This window comes from Muscardinus avellanarius (assembly GCF_963383645.1).
Source record: "Muscardinus avellanarius genome assembly, chromosome: 10".
NCBI lineage: Eukaryota > Metazoa > Chordata > Mammalia > Rodentia > Gliridae > Muscardinus > Muscardinus avellanarius.
In genome coordinates this window covers 5847191-5864992 of record NC_137796.1, presented here as the reverse complement: position 1 = coordinate 5864992, position 17802 = coordinate 5847191, and the positions used below count along the sequence as shown (strand labels likewise).

The window sequence follows — 17802 nt, the reverse complement described above, 5'->3', positions numbered from 1 at the left end:
AGGAGTGGGAGAAGAAGGAGCCAGGAGCTAGAAGAACAGGGCCGATGGTATCTGGTGGGGAGGGGGCTGGGGTGAGGCATGTCAGTGGGCTGAGCACCCCTGCAGGTGCTTTTGAAGGTGCTGGGTAGGGTGGGCAGGAAGGGGGTGGGGACCCTGGCTGGACCACGAGAGGATGAGGCCATGCTGGGAAGGAGGTGGGGCTTGCAAAGATGCCTGTGGCTGTGTTATCTCACTCCTTCAAGCAGGAAACCCAGCTGGCTGAGCCTGACACCGGAATGCATGGTCTGAGCTCTGCTGACCAACCATAACCTCATTTGAAAATACAGTGGGTTGTTTTAATGACTGTGTGCCCCGGGCAAGAATTGTAACCAGTGCAGAGAGAGCTGCCCTTGCCCTTGGGGTCTCCCTGGCAGAAGGCACCGGCCTGACCCAATTCCTCTCTCCTCTGCCCACTGTGGGTGGTGGGATCACGGTTCAGCAAGATGTGCCTGCGTGCTGCAGGATCGCGGTGGGCAGGCCAATAAAGATGCCCAGCAAGTCCCTCAGACCCGCTGATAAGCAAGTAGGAAGCCGCCGTGGCTGGTGAGGGACTCCCAGTTAGCCTTCTTTGGGCTTCAGCCCATCGAAAGGATGGCGGGAGAGGGGGTCCACCTGGTACCTCTGGACCTCACCTCTGGACCTCATCTGCTGCTCACCCACAAGGCCTGGGATGTGGTATTCCCAGCTATGAAGGGCGGGTAATGTCTCCACAGCTGCTTTCTCATCCCAGGGCCTAGCTTTAGCAAGCCCCAGGCTGCGGCCTGTCCTTCTAACAGACCAGCTACAAATCAGGATTCCCCTCTTCGGGTTCAACTAATTTGCCAGAGCAGCTCACAGAACCCAGGGAAGCATTTACTTTTACCAGTTTATAGAAAAAAAAATTACAGAGCATACAGATAAATAACCAGGCAGAAGACACACACAGGGTTATCTCCAGATGGCAGAGAGGACGAGGGGCCAGACTGTTTCTCTTGTTTGATTGATTGATTGATGCTCAAGAGCCTCCCTCCCTGACCTTGCAGCCAGGCTCGAGCCTCTCTCACCCCTGGAAAACACAGCCTTGTTTAGCTCTCTTCTCCTATCGCAGCCCATTCAAACATTCCCTAGTTATCACTTGAACAGGAATCCCTGCTTCTGGCTCAGCTTCCAGGGTACCAACTTACATCATGCAAAGCCTTTGTATGACATGTATAGTAAAGAGTGTTACTTTATCATTTTAGCCTTTATTTTTATTCTTAAGGATGAGGCTTGTGTATCTGTAAAACCCCTGAGGGCCAGGATCAAGTAAATTCACCAAAATAGTCTGCCTTATGGTTAACACTCAAAAGGAGGATGAATGGGTAGTCCATGTTCATGGATAGGAAGACTCAATATTTTAAGAGATCAGTTCTTCCTGGCTTGATCTCTAGATTCAACCTAGTTTAGATCAAAATTTAACAGAATAAAGGTAAAAACCCAATCTGTTTTTTCTCCATTCTTAAAAACTCAATACAACACAAAATATCTTAGCTCTGAGAAAGGACAAAGTAATGTGTTTCTTCTTTCTCTCTTCACCACTCAGCACTCAGCACCTCTGACATAAAACATATAGGGTTTTCCCACGCACACCAAGCACTCAGTTCTCCACCATCTCAGCTGGATGTTATTTGATTCAGTTCAATTTTGACATATCTCTGGAGATAGTGTCAGATCTCACAGTATGAGGGCTCCAAGTCTCACAAGTCTTCTCAAGCCGCAGGCTATGACCTATGCTTCTGATCAGCCAGCTATAAATGATGGTTGCCACCACCCACCACCTCTCATCAGGTTTGACTAGTCTGTTAGAGCGGCACATGAAGCCCAGGGAAACACCTTTACTGCTTTATTGTAAAGACTATTACAGTGGGTACAGATGAATACCCAGCAATGGGCAAGGTGTGTGGGGAGGGGTACAAAAATTCCATGCCCTTTCTGGGTGCTCCACCCTGAAGGAATCTTGATATGTCCATCAACTAGGAAGCTATAAGCTCTCTCCTGTTGGGCTTTTATGGAAACTTTACTATGTAGGCATGATTGATTAAGTTATTAGCCAATGATGATCAACTCCACCTTCAACCTCTATTTTGAAGGGTGAGGGTGGGATTTAAAAGTTCCAACTGTGTAGTCATACGGATGGTTCCTCTGGCAGCTAACCCCCATCTTGAGGTGCTCCAGGAGCACCTGGCCCTAGAAAAGACATACCAGTTTGGAGATTCCAAGGGGTTTAGGAGTTTTATGCCATGAAATGGGGGAAATAAAAGTCTAATATGCAGCATCACCATCTTAGCAAGTCTATTTGTGGGCATTGACAAGCTGATTCTAAAGTTTATATGAAAAGGTCAAAGACACAGAGTAGTAAATATAGTACTGAAGAAAAATGAAGCTAGTCGACCAACATTATCTGAAGCTGCAACAATCTAGTGTTATTGGCAAAAATCTAGGCAGATCAGTGAATGGGATGGTCTAGACATAGGCCCATGAGTATCATCCACTGATCTTTGATAAAAGAGCAGAGACAATTCCGTGGAGAAAAGATAGGACAGTTTTTTTTTTTTTTTTTCAGAAGCAGGTTGAAGGGGCCAATACTTTTTCTCTGGGGAGAAGAAGCTTGGGAGGGTCATTATGGTTAGATATAGCATGTCTCCTGAAGAACTCGTGTGTCAGTGACAGGTGATGTGATGAAGCCAGGAGAGTTGTAATCTCATCAGTAAATAAACCCACTGTGATAGAGTTACTGGGTAGCAACCTAGGCAGGTTGGGTGTGGCTGGAGGATGTGAGCCCCTGGGGGTGTGGCCTTGGGATCTGTGCTTGTGTCTTGGAATCCTTCTGCTTGCTTGCTAGCTCTTGCTTCTGGCCTCCATGATATGAGAGCAGAACGCTCTCTCTCTCTCTCTCTCCCCCTTTCCCTCCCTCCCTCCCTCCCTCCCTCCCTCCCTCCCTCCCTCCCTATCTCTCTCTCTCCTTCCTGCCACCATGCCCTGAGCACCACAGACCTGGCCCAACATGGACTGAACCTCTGAAATCTCCAGAACTGTGAGCAAATAAGTCATCCTTTCTTTAAGTTGTGTGGTCAGGCTTACAGGGTCACAGCAGTGGGTATGCATACTCTAACGGGGGTGGTCAGGATGACGTAATGAAGGTGGGGAGCCCTGGGCGATAGAGGTGGGTCTCTGTAGCTTTCTAGGGACAGGTCTGGCCCCTATGGGTATTTTGCTACACTGACATGGAGAGCAGGGGATGGATGCTCGGGGCTGTTTTGGTCTACAGTGGCTGTACATGTCTCCTTTTCTTTTTTACTGTGTTTCTGCCTCTCACCTGTGTGTGTGTCCATGTCTCCCCTCGCTGTTCTGAGTGGTGCGTCCTGGCCTGTTTGTATCTGATCTCTCTGACCCTCCATTACTCTGAGCGTCTGTCTCCCTCGTCTCCTCCTCCTCTCTTCTCCTTCCTCTCGGCCCCATTGCGCTCTCTCTCTTTTCTCTTTCCACAGCTCTCCATTGAGCTGTGTGCCCACCTCTCTGCCAGGGTCAGGTGGGGCTAGGCGGATGGGAAGGCCGGTGAGCACAGATGGACTCTGATAAGAGAGATGGGGAGCAGGGAATGGTTGGTGCTGTGGGCAGAGGGCTGTGGGCTTGGTGAGTAGAACAGTAGGAGTTAGAAGGTTGTCTAGCTCAGTGGTGACTGGGCTGGGACTGCAAGGGACAGCTGGGAGCTAACCAGGCTTAGAACCCTTCCTGGGGGAGCCAACAGCATGAGCTAATATCCTGTGGTAGGAGTAAGCATCACCACTCATGGCTGGAGCCTGGGTCTAACAAGGCTGGGATCCTTAGTCCTAACAGCAGGGGGAGGACACTAGAAGGCTTGCCACCAAGGTGCAGCATGGACATTTCTTACCACCAGTTGGTTCGGGTGGCAAGGTATGCTGTGCGTAGACACCAGGCCACCTCAGTAGACACGGCAAGATAGACCAGCAGCAGCTTGGATCGCAGCCCTGGCCGTGGAGATAGACAGGAGCTGATGGTTTCCAGAGTAGTTTTGAAAGTAGAATTGATAGGAATTGATGGTGGCCGGAAGATAATGTTACATTGCCTGAAAATTTTTCTTTTTTGAAAAAAAATTTTTTTTTGTGTGTGTATGTGGTATTGGAGATTGAACTCAGGGGCATTCTACCTCTGAGCTACACCCCTAGCCCAATTTTTTATTCTTTATTTTGAAACATGGTCTCACTGAGTTGCGGAGGGCCTCACTAAGTAGCTGAGGCTGGCTGTAAACCTGGATCCTCCTGTCTCAGCCTCCCAAGTACTGGGATTACAAGCGTGCGCCACCACGCCCGGCCTATTTTTATGTTTTGAAATAGGGTCTCACTATGTTGCTGAGGCTGTTCCCAAACCTGTGATCCTCCTGTCTCAGCCTCCAAAGTACTGGAATTACAGGCGTGGGCCACCACACCCAGCTGAAAAATTTTCTTTGGTTATGTTCACGTGTGCATTGTGACCTTCCCGCGCTGCCCAGCGTGACCCTGAGCAGGACCCCCACCTGTGACTCCCGCTCCCTCATCTCTGAGCGGGGTTACCAAGGCTAACAGTCTTAGTTGAATTTGTACATCCTTGGAAGGGAACTAGGGGACACGCGACCCCTTCTCACTGCAGAGGCCCGCTTCTGGGAGGAGGGGACCCTGAGCTCCGATGGGCACCGGGGCAGCGGAGCCGCTGCGCCTGGCTGCCGGCATGGGGCTCTCTACAGCTCTAATCGGCTCACACTTACCTCCTTTCAGTGGACATCACGGAAATAAGAGAGATCCGCCCAGGGAAGAACTCCAAGGACTTCGAGCGTGCAAAGACAGTCCGGCAGAAGGAAGACTGCTGTTTCACCATCTTGTACGGCTCCCAGTTCGTCCTCAGCACGCTCAGTTTGGCAGGTGGGTGCTCATTTTTCCCCTTGCCTCAGTTTCTCTCTGTGGAAGTTTCTTCGGAGTGGATGCTCATCCCTGCCTGCCCACTCCTGTGCAGTTGGGGCACTGTGGTTTGCGATATCAGCTCTGCTGTGTGTCTTTGGGCAGGCTGCGTAACCTCTCTGAGCCACAGCTGCTCAGCTCTGAGATGGGGGAATAATCACACCCACCTCCTTGGGATGTAGCCAGGAGTATAGTAAGCATCTGCCTGGCTCGTGTCGGGAGTTGGGTGGCTAATTGGGTGGCTAATGTGGTTACCGTGGACCAGGCTCTGTTGGGTGAAAAATGTGGTCTGTTTTCCTCCAGTGGATGTTGTACAGAACGCTGGGTACTGTGAAGAAACTGAGATTTTATACCTCTGTGTGTGTGTGCGTGTGTGCATACAGTACACACAGGTGTGTGCACACAGATGCGTGCATCTGGAGGTGAGATTCCTGCTCATCCTTGTGAATCTATCAGAAAGCACAGGGCTCCTTGAGGGGCGAGCATGAGAGCCGTGAGCAGCTGGGGCCCTGTAGCCTCAGATCCAGTCCTGGAACTGTCGACTTAGCAGTGTGCATGCAGCGTTGCCCATGAGCAAGAAAGGAAACACTGCAGAGTGGACCAGAGGGGACTATGGAAGCTGCGCAGCGTGTGGGAGTTAGTGAGGGACCAGCAGGCTGGATGGGGACTGATGGGCAAATGTGACCCATGGTGTGTGGAGGTGTAGGCACGGGGCAGGAGAGAGGGGCCCCCTGACCGTGAGCCTCTATGGCTCTGGCCGGTGGCTCCCCTGCAGGCTGAGCCCCGGCCACTGCTCTTGGTACTGATACCACAGGAGTGCCAGGCTGGGAGCCCAGGTTGCCAGCTTTGGTACTTATCCAACACTGAGTCCTCCTAGAGCCTCGGATTTATGACCTTGGTGCTCGGCTGGGACACTTGGCCCTTTTGAACCCTCATCCATGTGGGAGGAGTGGGAGCGGGGTCTTGGTGTGCTGTTCCCAAGCACCCCAGTACTGGATGCCCCGCAGATGAGTCTAGGAGCTCAAGAGGCACCTGCAGCGCTGGCTGCACGGTGCAGATGGGGAGAGAGTAGGCGCGTTGCCCATGGCACGTAGCCCCACAGGGATGTCTCAGAGTTGACCAGCCTCACCCCTCTTTCTAAGCTTAATGCCGCCAGTGATGGCAGCTTCCTTTCTGCCCAGGGCGTGACCCACTCCCCCATCCCAGCCTCCATCAGAAACAAGGAATAGTGCCAGCAGTTCCAGATTGGGTGCAAATATCCCAGGTCCTACATCTTGTTCATTACCATCGAGCTAAGAGTAAATAGAAAAGTTAAAGTTGCCGACATGCAGGGCTGAATGATGTTTTCCCAAGATGCCCTTACCCCAATGCCTGGGGCTTGGAGATGGGGAATTTGCAGGTATGCTCGAGTGAAGGTTCTTCCTGGGGAGATGGTACTGGATTAGTCAGGACCCACGGTAATCACAGGGGTCCTTAGGAGAGGGAGGGAGGAGGGTCGCTTCAGAGGGATTGTGAGGATGGAAGCAGAGGTCAGATCGATGTGGACCACCAGCCAACGGATGCAGGCGGCCCGGAGAAGCCGCGATAGCCAGGATCGGGTTCTTCTCCTGAACTCCCGCAGGGAGTGCGGCGCTGCCCACCTCGTGTAGACTTTGACCTCCAGAACCGCAAGAGAATACGTCAGTGTTGGAGAATCTCAGGTGTGCAGCCAGTCTCAGCAACTTCGTGAGGACCTGTTTCAAAATAAAAAAAAAAGAAAATAGGGTTTGGGGAGTAGCTCAGAGGTAGAAGGCCCCTGGGTTCAGTCCCCAGTAGCTAAGACACACACACACACACACACACACACACACACACACACACCTGTGTTACTGGACACCAGTGAGGTTGTGGTCACCTGTAACAGTCACAGAGAAAACAGATACCTCAGTCTTCTTTGCACACTGGCACCACCAGAGAGAATTTTCTCTGCCTTCTCTCTGAAGGATGGGGCTGAGGGATTGGGGTTTTGGAGAGCCTCCAAGTGATTCTGCTGAAAAGCTGGGTCTGAGAACCTTTGCTATGGGTCCCGCCTGGGGTTTAAAACCCTCAGCAAGCATGTCCATAGATAGAGTGTGCTGACGGGACGTAGGACTCTGTTTGTTTGTTTATTTATTTATTTTGGTGGTACTGGGGTTCCTGGAAGCCCTTCTACCTCTGGGCTACACTCCCAAACTTATTTTTATATATATTTTTTAAAATTTGGAAACAAAGTCTCTCTCTCTCTCTCTCTCTCTCTCTCTCTCTCTCTCTCTCTCTTTTTTGGTGGTACTGGGTTCCTGGAAGCCCTTCTACCTCCGGGCTACACTCCCAGACCTATTTTTACATTTTTTTATTTTGGAAACAGGGTCTCCTAAGCCAGCGTGCGCGGCTGGCTTCGAACCTGCGCGATCCTCCTGTCTCTGCCTCCCAAGTGTGGGGATTACAAGCGAGCGCCACCACGCCCGGCTTAGGACTCTTGTTTAGAATGCTAGGTTTACCATCGTCTTAGCCTGCTTTGGCTGCTATGACACAAAGTAGCTTCAACAACACACAGTTATCTTCTTATAGTTCAGGAGGCTGAGATCCTGGTGCCAGTGTGGTGGGTCCTGGTGACCTCCCTTCCTTGACTTGTGGGTGGTTGTTTGCTCTCAGGGCACCCACATGGCTTTTCTCAGTGCATTTGGGCAGAGCAGGAGCTGGGGTCTCTTTTCCTCTTCTTTAGAAGGGGACACACCCCTTTTGTGGGGCCTGTCTCAGCCGGCACTGCCAGGCTGTGGCCCCAAACACCTGACAACCACAACTTAGGTGAAGAAGGTCTACTTGCTCACAGTGCTGGAGGTTTCAGTCCATGGTAGGCTGGGTCACATCTGCGCAGCTCAGGACGTGGAGGTCAGAAGAAGAGAGGGAGGGAGAGAGAGAAAGAGGAGGAGACAGACAGACAGAGACAGAATGGGCAAAGGTCCTCTGCTCTCATATCATGGAGGTCGAAAGGACAGAGAAGGAGGGAGAAGGAGAGAGAGAGGAGAGTATGAATATGGGCAAAAGGACTCCGTTCTCACATCATGGAGGCTGGAAGCACAGAGAGAGGCCAGGGGCCGGGGGTAAGGGTCATATGTGGTTCCCAAGGCCACACCCCCAGGAACGTTTTCTCAGCAACCAAGCCCCTCCTCCACCATGGCTGTATGGTCTAGGGATATTCTACAAATAAACCATGACAGGGCCCCTCTTCATGACCTCAACCTAATCACCCAAGGCCCACCCCAGATTCCATCACAGTGGGTGTTAGACTCCAGGGTATGAAATCTGAGAGGTCACACACTGAATCCCCGATGGCCACTTAGGGGCCGCGGAGCCTCGGGTCCATCACTGAAACTCGCTCAGACGAGGCTTCTCTACCTGTGGGAAGAGTAACAGTACTTCCTCGAGGGCGTAGTCCAGGATTAGATAAATACAGGAAAGATGTCAGAATGGTCTGGAAGATAGTAAGTGGCCAGCCACGCCAGCCGCCGTTCAGCTGTAGCGATGGTGCTGGTTACCACGACTGGGCTCGTGCAGGAGAGAACCGGTTGCCACCTTGAAAAGTTCATCTTTGGGTGTGGCCTCATCTCAGACAAGGAGCAGGTCCGGGGACCAGGGCGGGATGAAGGATGGCTCTGGATGACCTGCATATCCAGGAGTCAGCACAGGTCTCTCCCGTCCCAGTGCTCTGTGTGTGTGCATGGGCTGGCGGCCCCAGGCCAAGGTGTTCCCGGGGATTAACACAGTGCTTCTGTTCCCACTTCTGTTCTCCAGCTGACTCGAGAGAGGATGCTATTAAATGGCTGTCTGGCTTGAAAATCCTACACCAAGAAGCAATGAGTGCCTCAACCCCCACCATCATTGAGAGGTACTCGGCTCTACCTGTTTACCCTTTTCTTGGTCACCTGGTCCTTTGGCAACGTGGGATCAAGGGAAGAAAAAATGGGACGTTGCAGCCGGGTGTGGAGGTGCAGGCCGGCGATCCTAGGACTTGGGAGCTGAGACAGGAGGATTGCAGGTGCAAGGCCAACCTCAGCAACTTAGGGAGACCATGTTTTGAAAATAAAAAAATAAAAAGGTCTGGGGAGTGTAGCTTGCAGTGCAACTTTAGCGGAGAAGGAAGGGAGGGAGAGAGGAAAGTCGGTCGTATCTTCAAAGTTCACGAAGCGTCTTGTATGCAGTGGTGCCCAAGAGTTGTGGATTCCCCACTGGTTCAGATAAGAGCCTCTTGGGCTGGCCTGGCCTTTGGGTGAGCAGTGCCTTGCAATGGAAATGGTAGCTGCCAGCGGTGTTACCTGTCAGGAAGTGGAGGGCCTTCCTCCCAAATAGACTTAGTAAGGAATTAGGGACAGCCAGAGTCAGGGTCTGGGACTTGCCACCTGTCTCTGCAGGCCTTCTCAGGACTGTCTCCTCAATGTTTTGGGTGTCGCTGGAATTAGGGTGTGGGTCAGTCTCTCTCAGGCAACCAAAGCCCCATCCCCACCCTGTACCATGTTTCTGTTTGCGAGTCTGGGGATGGAACCCAGGGGCATTCAACCTCTGAGCTACACCCCCTGCCCCATTTTTTTTTTTTATTCTTTGAGACAGGGTCTCACTGAGTTGCAGAGGGCCTCGCTAAGTAGCTGAGGCTGTCCGCGAACCACGATCCTCCTGCCTCAGCCTCCCGAATGCTGGGATTACAAGCGTGTGCCACCACGCCCGGCTCACCCTGTACCATGTTTCTTAACCAGCTCTTTGGGGGTTGATGACAGTCATCATAGGAAACCTTCACTGTGCAGAAGCCCGGCCTCTTCTCATGGAAGGCGCCCTCCTGGCTCAGACAGGGCGTGTGTGTGGGTCTTCAGCCACAGGGTAGTTCTTTCCATGCTGCCCTCCAGAGGAAGCTGGAAAACTCAGCTAGTTCCGGTCTCTTTTGTCCCCATCCCGTAGAACTCACATAGACTTGCACCAGTTTCTGACTTTCTTGTGTTTGGCCTCTAATCTCTTTCCAGCTGGCTGAGAAAGCAGATTTATTCGGTAGATCAAACCAGAAGAAACAGGTAAGAATCATTCACAGTTTTTCAGGTTTTTTTATTTTTTTTTAACGGACTCTGATTTTTCATTCTTTCTTAGACCTTTCTAAGGGGTATGGAGCACATCTTGTAGGGCAAGATGTTCCCGAGGTCACGTTGACCTCCAGAGTTCCCAGGGATGCCGTGTTAGGTCTAGGTTGTATCAGGGCTGGCGGGGGGTCGGTGGGGACAGAATGCTCTGTGTGGACAGAGCCTCCATTCCAATGGAAAATTCTAGTTAGGCTTCCGGGATGGCCCCCAGCAGGAAGACTTGAGCGCCTTCTCTGGGCTGAGAAAGCCTGACCCCAAGGCGCCCGCGCTTTGCGGTGGGAGAGAGACTGAGCACAAGGTAAACAGCATAGCTGTGCCCTGGCCGAGCAAAGAGACGGACGGCGTGGTCACGCGGCATTCACACACGGCCCTGAGCTGGGTGTTTGATTTTCTTTAACAAATATGTGGCTTTGTTTTTTCCCCCTAGATGTGTAGAGAATTAATAATTCCAGGGAACCATTTGCTTATGTTGGACCTAGACTTGATCCTTATCCTGTATTGTGGGCGTGAGCAGCCCTGCGGTGGAACTCTCTTGGGTCTTGGTGTGAACCTGCTGCAGGGTGGCCGTGGCTGACGCGGTTCCTTAGACGTGGAGTGCCGGCCTCTGAGCTCCTGCTGGTTAAGGAGTGTGACGCCGGGCGGTAGCTGTGTCTCTCCTCTTGATCCCAAGAGCACTGAATTCTCTCTCTGCCGTCGTCAGACTGTGCCCTTTGTTAAGCTGACAGATGCCAGGCCACAGTGTATTTTTGCTTAAATTTGTATTTTTTCTTTATGTATAAAGTGGACACTCCCTTCTTTCCTTTCTCCAATTACGCCTTCCTTCCTTTCTTTTTTTGTCTTGGAGACTGAACCTAGGGGCATTCTACTTCTGAGCTACATCTTTAGCCCTATTTTTTTTATTCTTTATTTTGTAACAAGGACTCACTAAGTTGCAAAGGGCCTCACTAAGTAGCTGAGGCTGTCCAGAAACCCAGATCCTCCTGTCTCAGCCTCCCAAGTGCCGGGATTACAAGCGTGAGCCACCACGCCCGGATTCCCCTTTCTTTTACTCGTGGTTTATTTTTTGTAAATTAATTAATTAATTAATTTATTTATTTGCTTATTTGTGGTACTGGGGTTTCTGGAAACCCTTCTACCTTTGGGCTATACTCCCAGACCTATTTTTTTAAAAAATATTTTTATTTGGAAACAGGGTCTCCTAAGCCAGCGTGCGCGGCTGGCTTCAAACCTGTGCGATCCTCCTGTCTCCGCCTCCCAAGCGCGGGGATTACAAGCGTGCGCCACCACGCCCGGCTCATTCGTGGTTTAGATAACTGCGCATCCCATGGGGGGCAGTAACCAGACTCTACCAATGCTTCCTTGAACCCTTTCTATCCTTCCGGTGACTTGGCAGCGTCTCTGTCTCTCACTGATTGCGGGGCTTGGGGTTCCTCTGCGGCGTCTCCTCAGTGTGCCTGACGGGAGGGTTTGGAACTAGCCTGTCTCCCCGAAGTGGTTACAACCTTTAGCGTCGGGAGAGTGGGCAGCTCCCATCTCCTGTCTCTGCCCCTCGTGTTTGGAATCGTCGTGTCCTGGGCCAGGCTGGCTCTGGGGACCTGGCACAGGAGTTTGTGCACACTGCTCTCCTTCAGCCTAGAGGGTGCCTCCCGCCAGTGCTTTCCTGCTCTGTGGATTCTGTGAGCTGTTGCATGCGGTGCCCGGCACAGGTGGCAGTAGCCAATCTGACCCCACTCTTCTCATGGGTTGTTGGTTTGGCTCTAAGGTCGGCTTCTCCATCTTATGTGCCAAAAAATGAACGCCCCCCTCCTGCAAGGCTTAGGATGGGCCTTCAAGGCCTGCGTAGGTCCATCTCCCTGTCACGGGTACAGAGCCCTGCAGAGAGGACATCCTGTGCTGGGTATAGCCCTGGCCACTGCCTGCCCTCTGTTTCCTCCCAGCGGGCTGAGTCTTACTGCTCATCAACATGTGAAGATCCCACCTTTCTCATGGGGAAGGCCCGGAGGGAGATTTTCTTTTTTTTCTTTTTTCTTTTTCTTTTTATTGGTGCATTGTAATTGGAATACATTGGAATACAAGACTTGAGAGGATATACAAGCACACATCATCCAATTAGCCCTCATCCAGTCCCCATCCCATTCCCTCCCCCTCCCTCGATCCCATGCTTGTTTGGTGATTAACTTTGATACATATGTTTATGTACCTCCTGCGTTTTAAAGAGGCTCCATCCTCCGCTATTCCATACCCTCTGATTAGTCACCTTAATTGCTTCACTATAGGGCCCTTTCTATAGCTCGACCACTTCCTGTTGCCCCTTTCCTCCTAGTTATTGCTGATTAGGGGAAACATCTGGTTTTAATTTTCTGCAATATTTCTCTGTGCATGCCGCGTTGAAAATACTGATCCCACTCTTGACGGCTCCAGTTGTGGCCTGGCTACCTGGTGGACTGATCCAGACCTCGCTGGCTCAAGCAGCGGCCTTGCCTCATGGAAGGCCCTGATTCTGGTCTTGCTGGCCCCGACACTGGCCTAACCCTTCAGCTGGCTCCGATCCTGGCCTCGGAGGCCCCAGCACTGGCTTTCCTCACGGCAGGCTCCGATGCTAGCCGATGGCCCCGGCATCGGCCTAACCCCTTGGCAGGCTCCGATCCAGGCCTCGGAGGCCTCAGTAGCGGCCTTGCTTCATGGAAGGCTCCGATGCCGGCCGCTGGCCCCTGCACTGGCCTAACCCCTTGGCAGGCTCTGATCCCGGCCTCCGATACCCCGGCACCAGCCTTGCCTCACGGTAGGCTCCGATCCCGGCCTCGCTGGCCCCAGCACCGGCCTAACCCCTCAGCAGGCTCCGATCCCGGCCTCGGAGGCCTCAATAGTGGCCTTGCCTCACGGAAGGCTCCGATGCCGGCTGCTGGCCCTGGAACCAGCCTAACCCCTCGGCAGGCTGTGATCCTGGCCTCAGAGGCCTCAATAACGGCTTTGCCTCACAGAAGGCTCCGATGCTGGCCACTGGTCCCGGTGCTGGCCTAACCCCTCGGCAGACTCCGATTCCAGCCTCGGAGGCCCTGGCACCGGCCTTGCCTTGTGGCAGGCTCCAAAGCTGGCCACTGGACCCGGCACCAGACTAACCCCTCGGCAGGCTCCGATCCCGGCCTCGGAGGCCCCCGCACCGGCCTTGCCTCATGGCAGGCTCCGATGCCGGCCTCCCTAGCCCCAGCACCGGCCTAAACCCTTGGCAGGCTCTGATCCCGGCCTCGGAGGCCTCAATAGCGGGCTTGCCTCACGGAAGGCTCCGATGCCGGCCGTTGACCCCGGCACCGGCCTAACCCCTTGGCAGGCTCTGATCCTTGTCTCAGAGGCCCCAGCACTGGCCTCGCCTCACAGCAGGCTCCGATCCTGGCCATGCTGGCCCTGGCACCAGCCTGACCCCTCGGCAGGCTCTGATCCTGGCCTCGGAGGCCCCAGCACCGGCCTTGCCTCATGGCAGGCTCCGATCCCAGCCATGCTGGCCCTGGCACCGGCCTGACCCCTTGGCAGGCTCTGATCCTGGCCTCGGAGACCCCAGCACTGGCCTTGCCTCACGGCAGGCTCTGATCCCAGCCTCGCTGGCCCCAGCACTGGCCTAACCCCTCAGCAGGCTCTGATCCTGGCCTCGGAGGCCTCAATAGCGGCCTTGCCTCACCGAAGGCTCTGATGCCGGCCGCTGGCCCCGGCACTGGCCTAACCCCTCAGCAGGCTCTGATCCCAGCCTTGAAGGCCCCAGCACCGACCTAACCCCTCGGCAGGCTCCGATCCCATCCTCGGAGGCCTCAATAGCGGCCTTGCCTCACAGAAGGCTCTGATGCCGGCCATTGGCCCTGACACTGGCCTAACCCCTTGGCAGGCTCTGATCCCGGCCTCAGAGGCCCCAGTACCGACCTTGCCTCATGGCAGACTCCAATCCCAGTCTTTTTGGCCCTGGCACCAGCCTGACCCCTCAGCAGGCTCCGATCCCAGCTTCGAAGGCCCCAGCACCGGCCTTGCCTCACGGCATGATCCGATCCCAGCTTCACTGGCCCCAACACCGGCCTAACCACTCGGCAGGCTCCGATCCCAACCTCGAAGGTTCCAGCACCGGCCTTGTCTCACAACTGGCTCCAATCCCAGCTTTGCTGTGTCCGTCGCTGGCCTCACCCCTCGGCAGGCTCTAATCCGAGCACCCTCTTTGCCCAACTATTTGTCCCACGTTCTCAAGGGTGTGTGGTGGTGGTAGCATTCTGCCTCTGGGGTCATTACTTCAAGGTTCCAGGTATAATACATCAGATCTCTGCCTCCCCTGAGTACTGGCCACTGCCATTGCCACTGCCTCCACCATTTCAAATCTTTCCCAAGCTCTTTTTCCACTCTGAATGTTGCCCAGTCTTCCTAAGCATGTGTGACGGTAGCATTCGACCTTTGGTGTAATTTCTCCAAAAAAAAAAAAAAAAAAAAAAATAAGGTTGGTAGGCTCCGATTTCTGCTTCTTCTGAATACAAGTCTCCACCGCCAACGTGGAGACTGCTTTCAGCACCGCCTTTCTCCTTGGTCTCTGCTAAAGTCTCTCTCCTTACAGGTGATGTCCAAGATTCTTAACAATGTAGAGAAGAAGTAGTCCGCCTTAGTGGGGAATTTTTCCAATAATTCCAGTTCATTTGGATAAGTTTTGTCTGCATCTCCAGTATCCTGGCATCTGCCACGGCCTCCTTGACCCCTCTCTGATATTTTCCTTTTTTCTTTTCCTTTTTTAAAGGGTCCTTCTGGGTGGTAAGGGGGTCGCCTAGGGGTGCCCCGCCAGTGCCTGCCCACCCGCCCAGGGTCGGGGCCAGAGGCCCAGACCACAGGGTCCTCCGGAGGGAGATTTTCAAAAGGAATTTTGGCATAGTGGCACATGCCTATAAATCCCAGTTCTTGGGAGGCTGAGACGGAAGGATTGCAGGTTTGAGGCCAGGATCAGCAACTTAGACATCCAGCAACTTAGGAAGACCCTGTTTCAAAAATTAAAAAAAAGGGAGCTGAGGATTTCACTGGGAGATAAAATGTCCCTGGGTTCAATCCCCAGTATCCCAAACAAACAAATAAATAAGTAAATGAATATAAAAAATAAAGCCGGGCATGGTGGTTCACGCTTGTAAGCCCAGCATTCGGGAGGCTGAGACTGGAGGATCGCAGTTCGTGGACAGCCTCAGCTACTTAGTGTGACCCTCTGCAACTTAGACCCTGTTTCAAAATAAAGAATAAAAAAAAATAGGGCAGGGGGTATAGCTTGGAGGTCGAATGCCCCTGGGTTCCATCCCCAGGACCGAAAAAATAAAAAAATAAAAGGAGCTTAGACCAACAGGCCAAGAAAGAAGAGCTTGCTTTGGTCTCCTCGGTTCCCCTCCCCTGCTTGCCACCCACAGTGCATTGCGCAGTCCTGTGTCCTGAAGGAAAACCAAGGAGCAGGAAGCAGAGGAAGGGCTGCAGGCGGGGGCAGGCAGGAGCTGGCCCAGGTGAGATGGAGCTGGAATCTCCCAGGCTCAGCTCACCCAAGCCTCCCACCCAGTTCCTGCTGTTCAGCCTCTCCAGAGGCCGCGCGGTTGCAGCTGGTGTTTGCAGAGAACTGCGCAGCGGTAGCCCTGCTCCTAAGCCCTTTGCATGCTTCTAGAATGCTCTCAGCTTGCTGCTGAGCTAGCAGCCCATTTTATTAGATTCAAGGATGCTGAGCCCCAGAGACAGTAGGTATCAGGTCACGTGTCTGAAAGCAGCCCAGCTTGTCAAAGATGGAGCCAGGGTTCATAGACTCAGTATCATGGTTTGATTTTTTTGTGTGTTTTAATTTTGTTATTGAACTATTGTTATTCTCACCTTGGCTAATCACTTTACAATTTAAAACATGAGCAAATTTTTAAAGTTTTGTTTTGTTGTGGTGAAATACAGCACTTACACTTTTTTATTGTGGTAATGGGGATGGAATCCAGGGGCATTCATTCTACCTCCAAGTGACAATCCCAGCCCTATTTTTTATTCTTTATTTCAAAACAGGATCTCGCTGAGTTGTAAAGGGCCTCACTAAGTAGCTGAGGCTGTCTGCGAACTGCAGTCCTCCTGTCTCAGCCTCCCAAATGCTGGGATCACGAGTGTGCGCCACCATGCCCGGCTGGCACTTACACTTTTAACCATTTTTTGGTGTGTAGTTCTATGGGGGTACGTGCATTTGATCCTTATGCCACCGTGACTACTGTCTGGCTCCAGAACGTTTCCGTCTTCCCAAACTGTGACTCTAGCCGTGAAACACTAGCTCCCCAGTTCCCTCCCCCAGCTCCTGGAAGCCACCTTTCCCTCTATCAATCCAGTACTTTACTTACCTTATTTAAGTGAAGTAGTTAAATACTCGTGAATTTGGTCTATTTCACCTAGTGTAATGTCTTTAAAGTTTATTTATGCTGTTGCATGTGTTAAAATATCCTTTCTTTTTTTTTTAAAAAAAAAACATACTTTTATTGGTGCATGGTAACCATCCGTCATACTGAGGTTTAGTGGATACGGCACCCAGCGCGTTTCCCTCTGAATCACACCCTGCTCTCTCCTCCCCTTTCTTAATTTTGAAATTAGTATTGACAGCTTCACAAAATGTGCACAGGGTTGAACTTTCCTTCATCCAGTCTCCTCTTTCCCCCATCTCCCTTCCCAAGTCTCTTCATTTATCTAAAAATCTCTTTTGTTTACTGATTTCTCTCTAGCTTCCACATATGAGGGAAAACATATGTCCCTTCGTGTTCTGAGATCGGCTAACCTCACTTAGCATTCTCTAATTCCATCCATTTTCCTACAAATTACATAATTTGGGTTTTCTATATGGCTGAGTAAAATTCTATTTTGTGCATATACCATGGTCTTATAACTCACTCATCTGTTAAGAATGTCCTTCCTTTTTAAGACTGGCTACTATTCTATTGTGTGAATACACCACATTTTGCCCATCCATCCATCCATCCATCCATCCATCCATCCATCCACCCACCTATCCATCCATCCATCCATCCATCCATCCATCCATCCATCCATCTATCCACCCACCCACCTATCCACCCATCCATCCATCCACCTATCCACTCATCCACTCATCCATCCATCCATCCATCCATCCACCCACCCACCCACCCACCCACCCATCCATCCATCCACCTATCCACCCATCCATTCATCCACTCATCCACTCATCCATCCATCCATCCATCCACCCACCCACCCACCCACCCACCCATCCATCCATCCACCCATCCATTCATCCACTCATCCACTCATTCATCCATCCATCCATCCATCCATCCATCCATCCACCCACCCACCCACCCACCCACCCATCTATCCACCGACCCACCCATCCACCCACCCATTGATGGAGACGTAGGGTTGTCTTTTTCCTTTCAGCTATTGTGAATAATGCTGCTTATGAACATGGGTGTGCAAATAGCAGCTTTCAGTTCTCCGTGTCTAGTCCAGGAGGTGGAATTGCTGGAGCTGGCGGTGATTGCCTCTCTTTAGCGTTTTGAGGATGGGCTTTGCTCTTTCACAGCTGCAGCGGTCCCAATACACCATCCCCAGGTCCACGAGCATCTCTGTTTCTTCATATCCTCCTCAAAGCTTATTTTCTTTCCCTCCTTTGC

General features: G+C 52.2%; 1 protein-coding gene across 1 annotated transcript in view; it reads left to right on the top strand.

Annotated features, from left to right (window-relative positions):
* The window catches only part of PLCG2 (phospholipase C gamma 2), a gene marked incomplete at both ends in the record, with an annotated part of 141293 nt that overhangs the window by 42766 nt on the left and 80725 nt on the right, over nucleotides 1-17802 (top strand). Inside the window, 3 exons of the mRNA XM_080704228.1 lie at nucleotides 4830-4973; nucleotides 8820-8913; nucleotides 10037-10084. Coding sequence (XP_080560354.1) covers nucleotides 4830-4973; nucleotides 8820-8913; nucleotides 10037-10084 — 286 coding nt within the window. The remainder of the gene's footprint in view (nucleotides 1-4829; nucleotides 4974-8819; nucleotides 8914-10036; nucleotides 10085-17802) is intronic.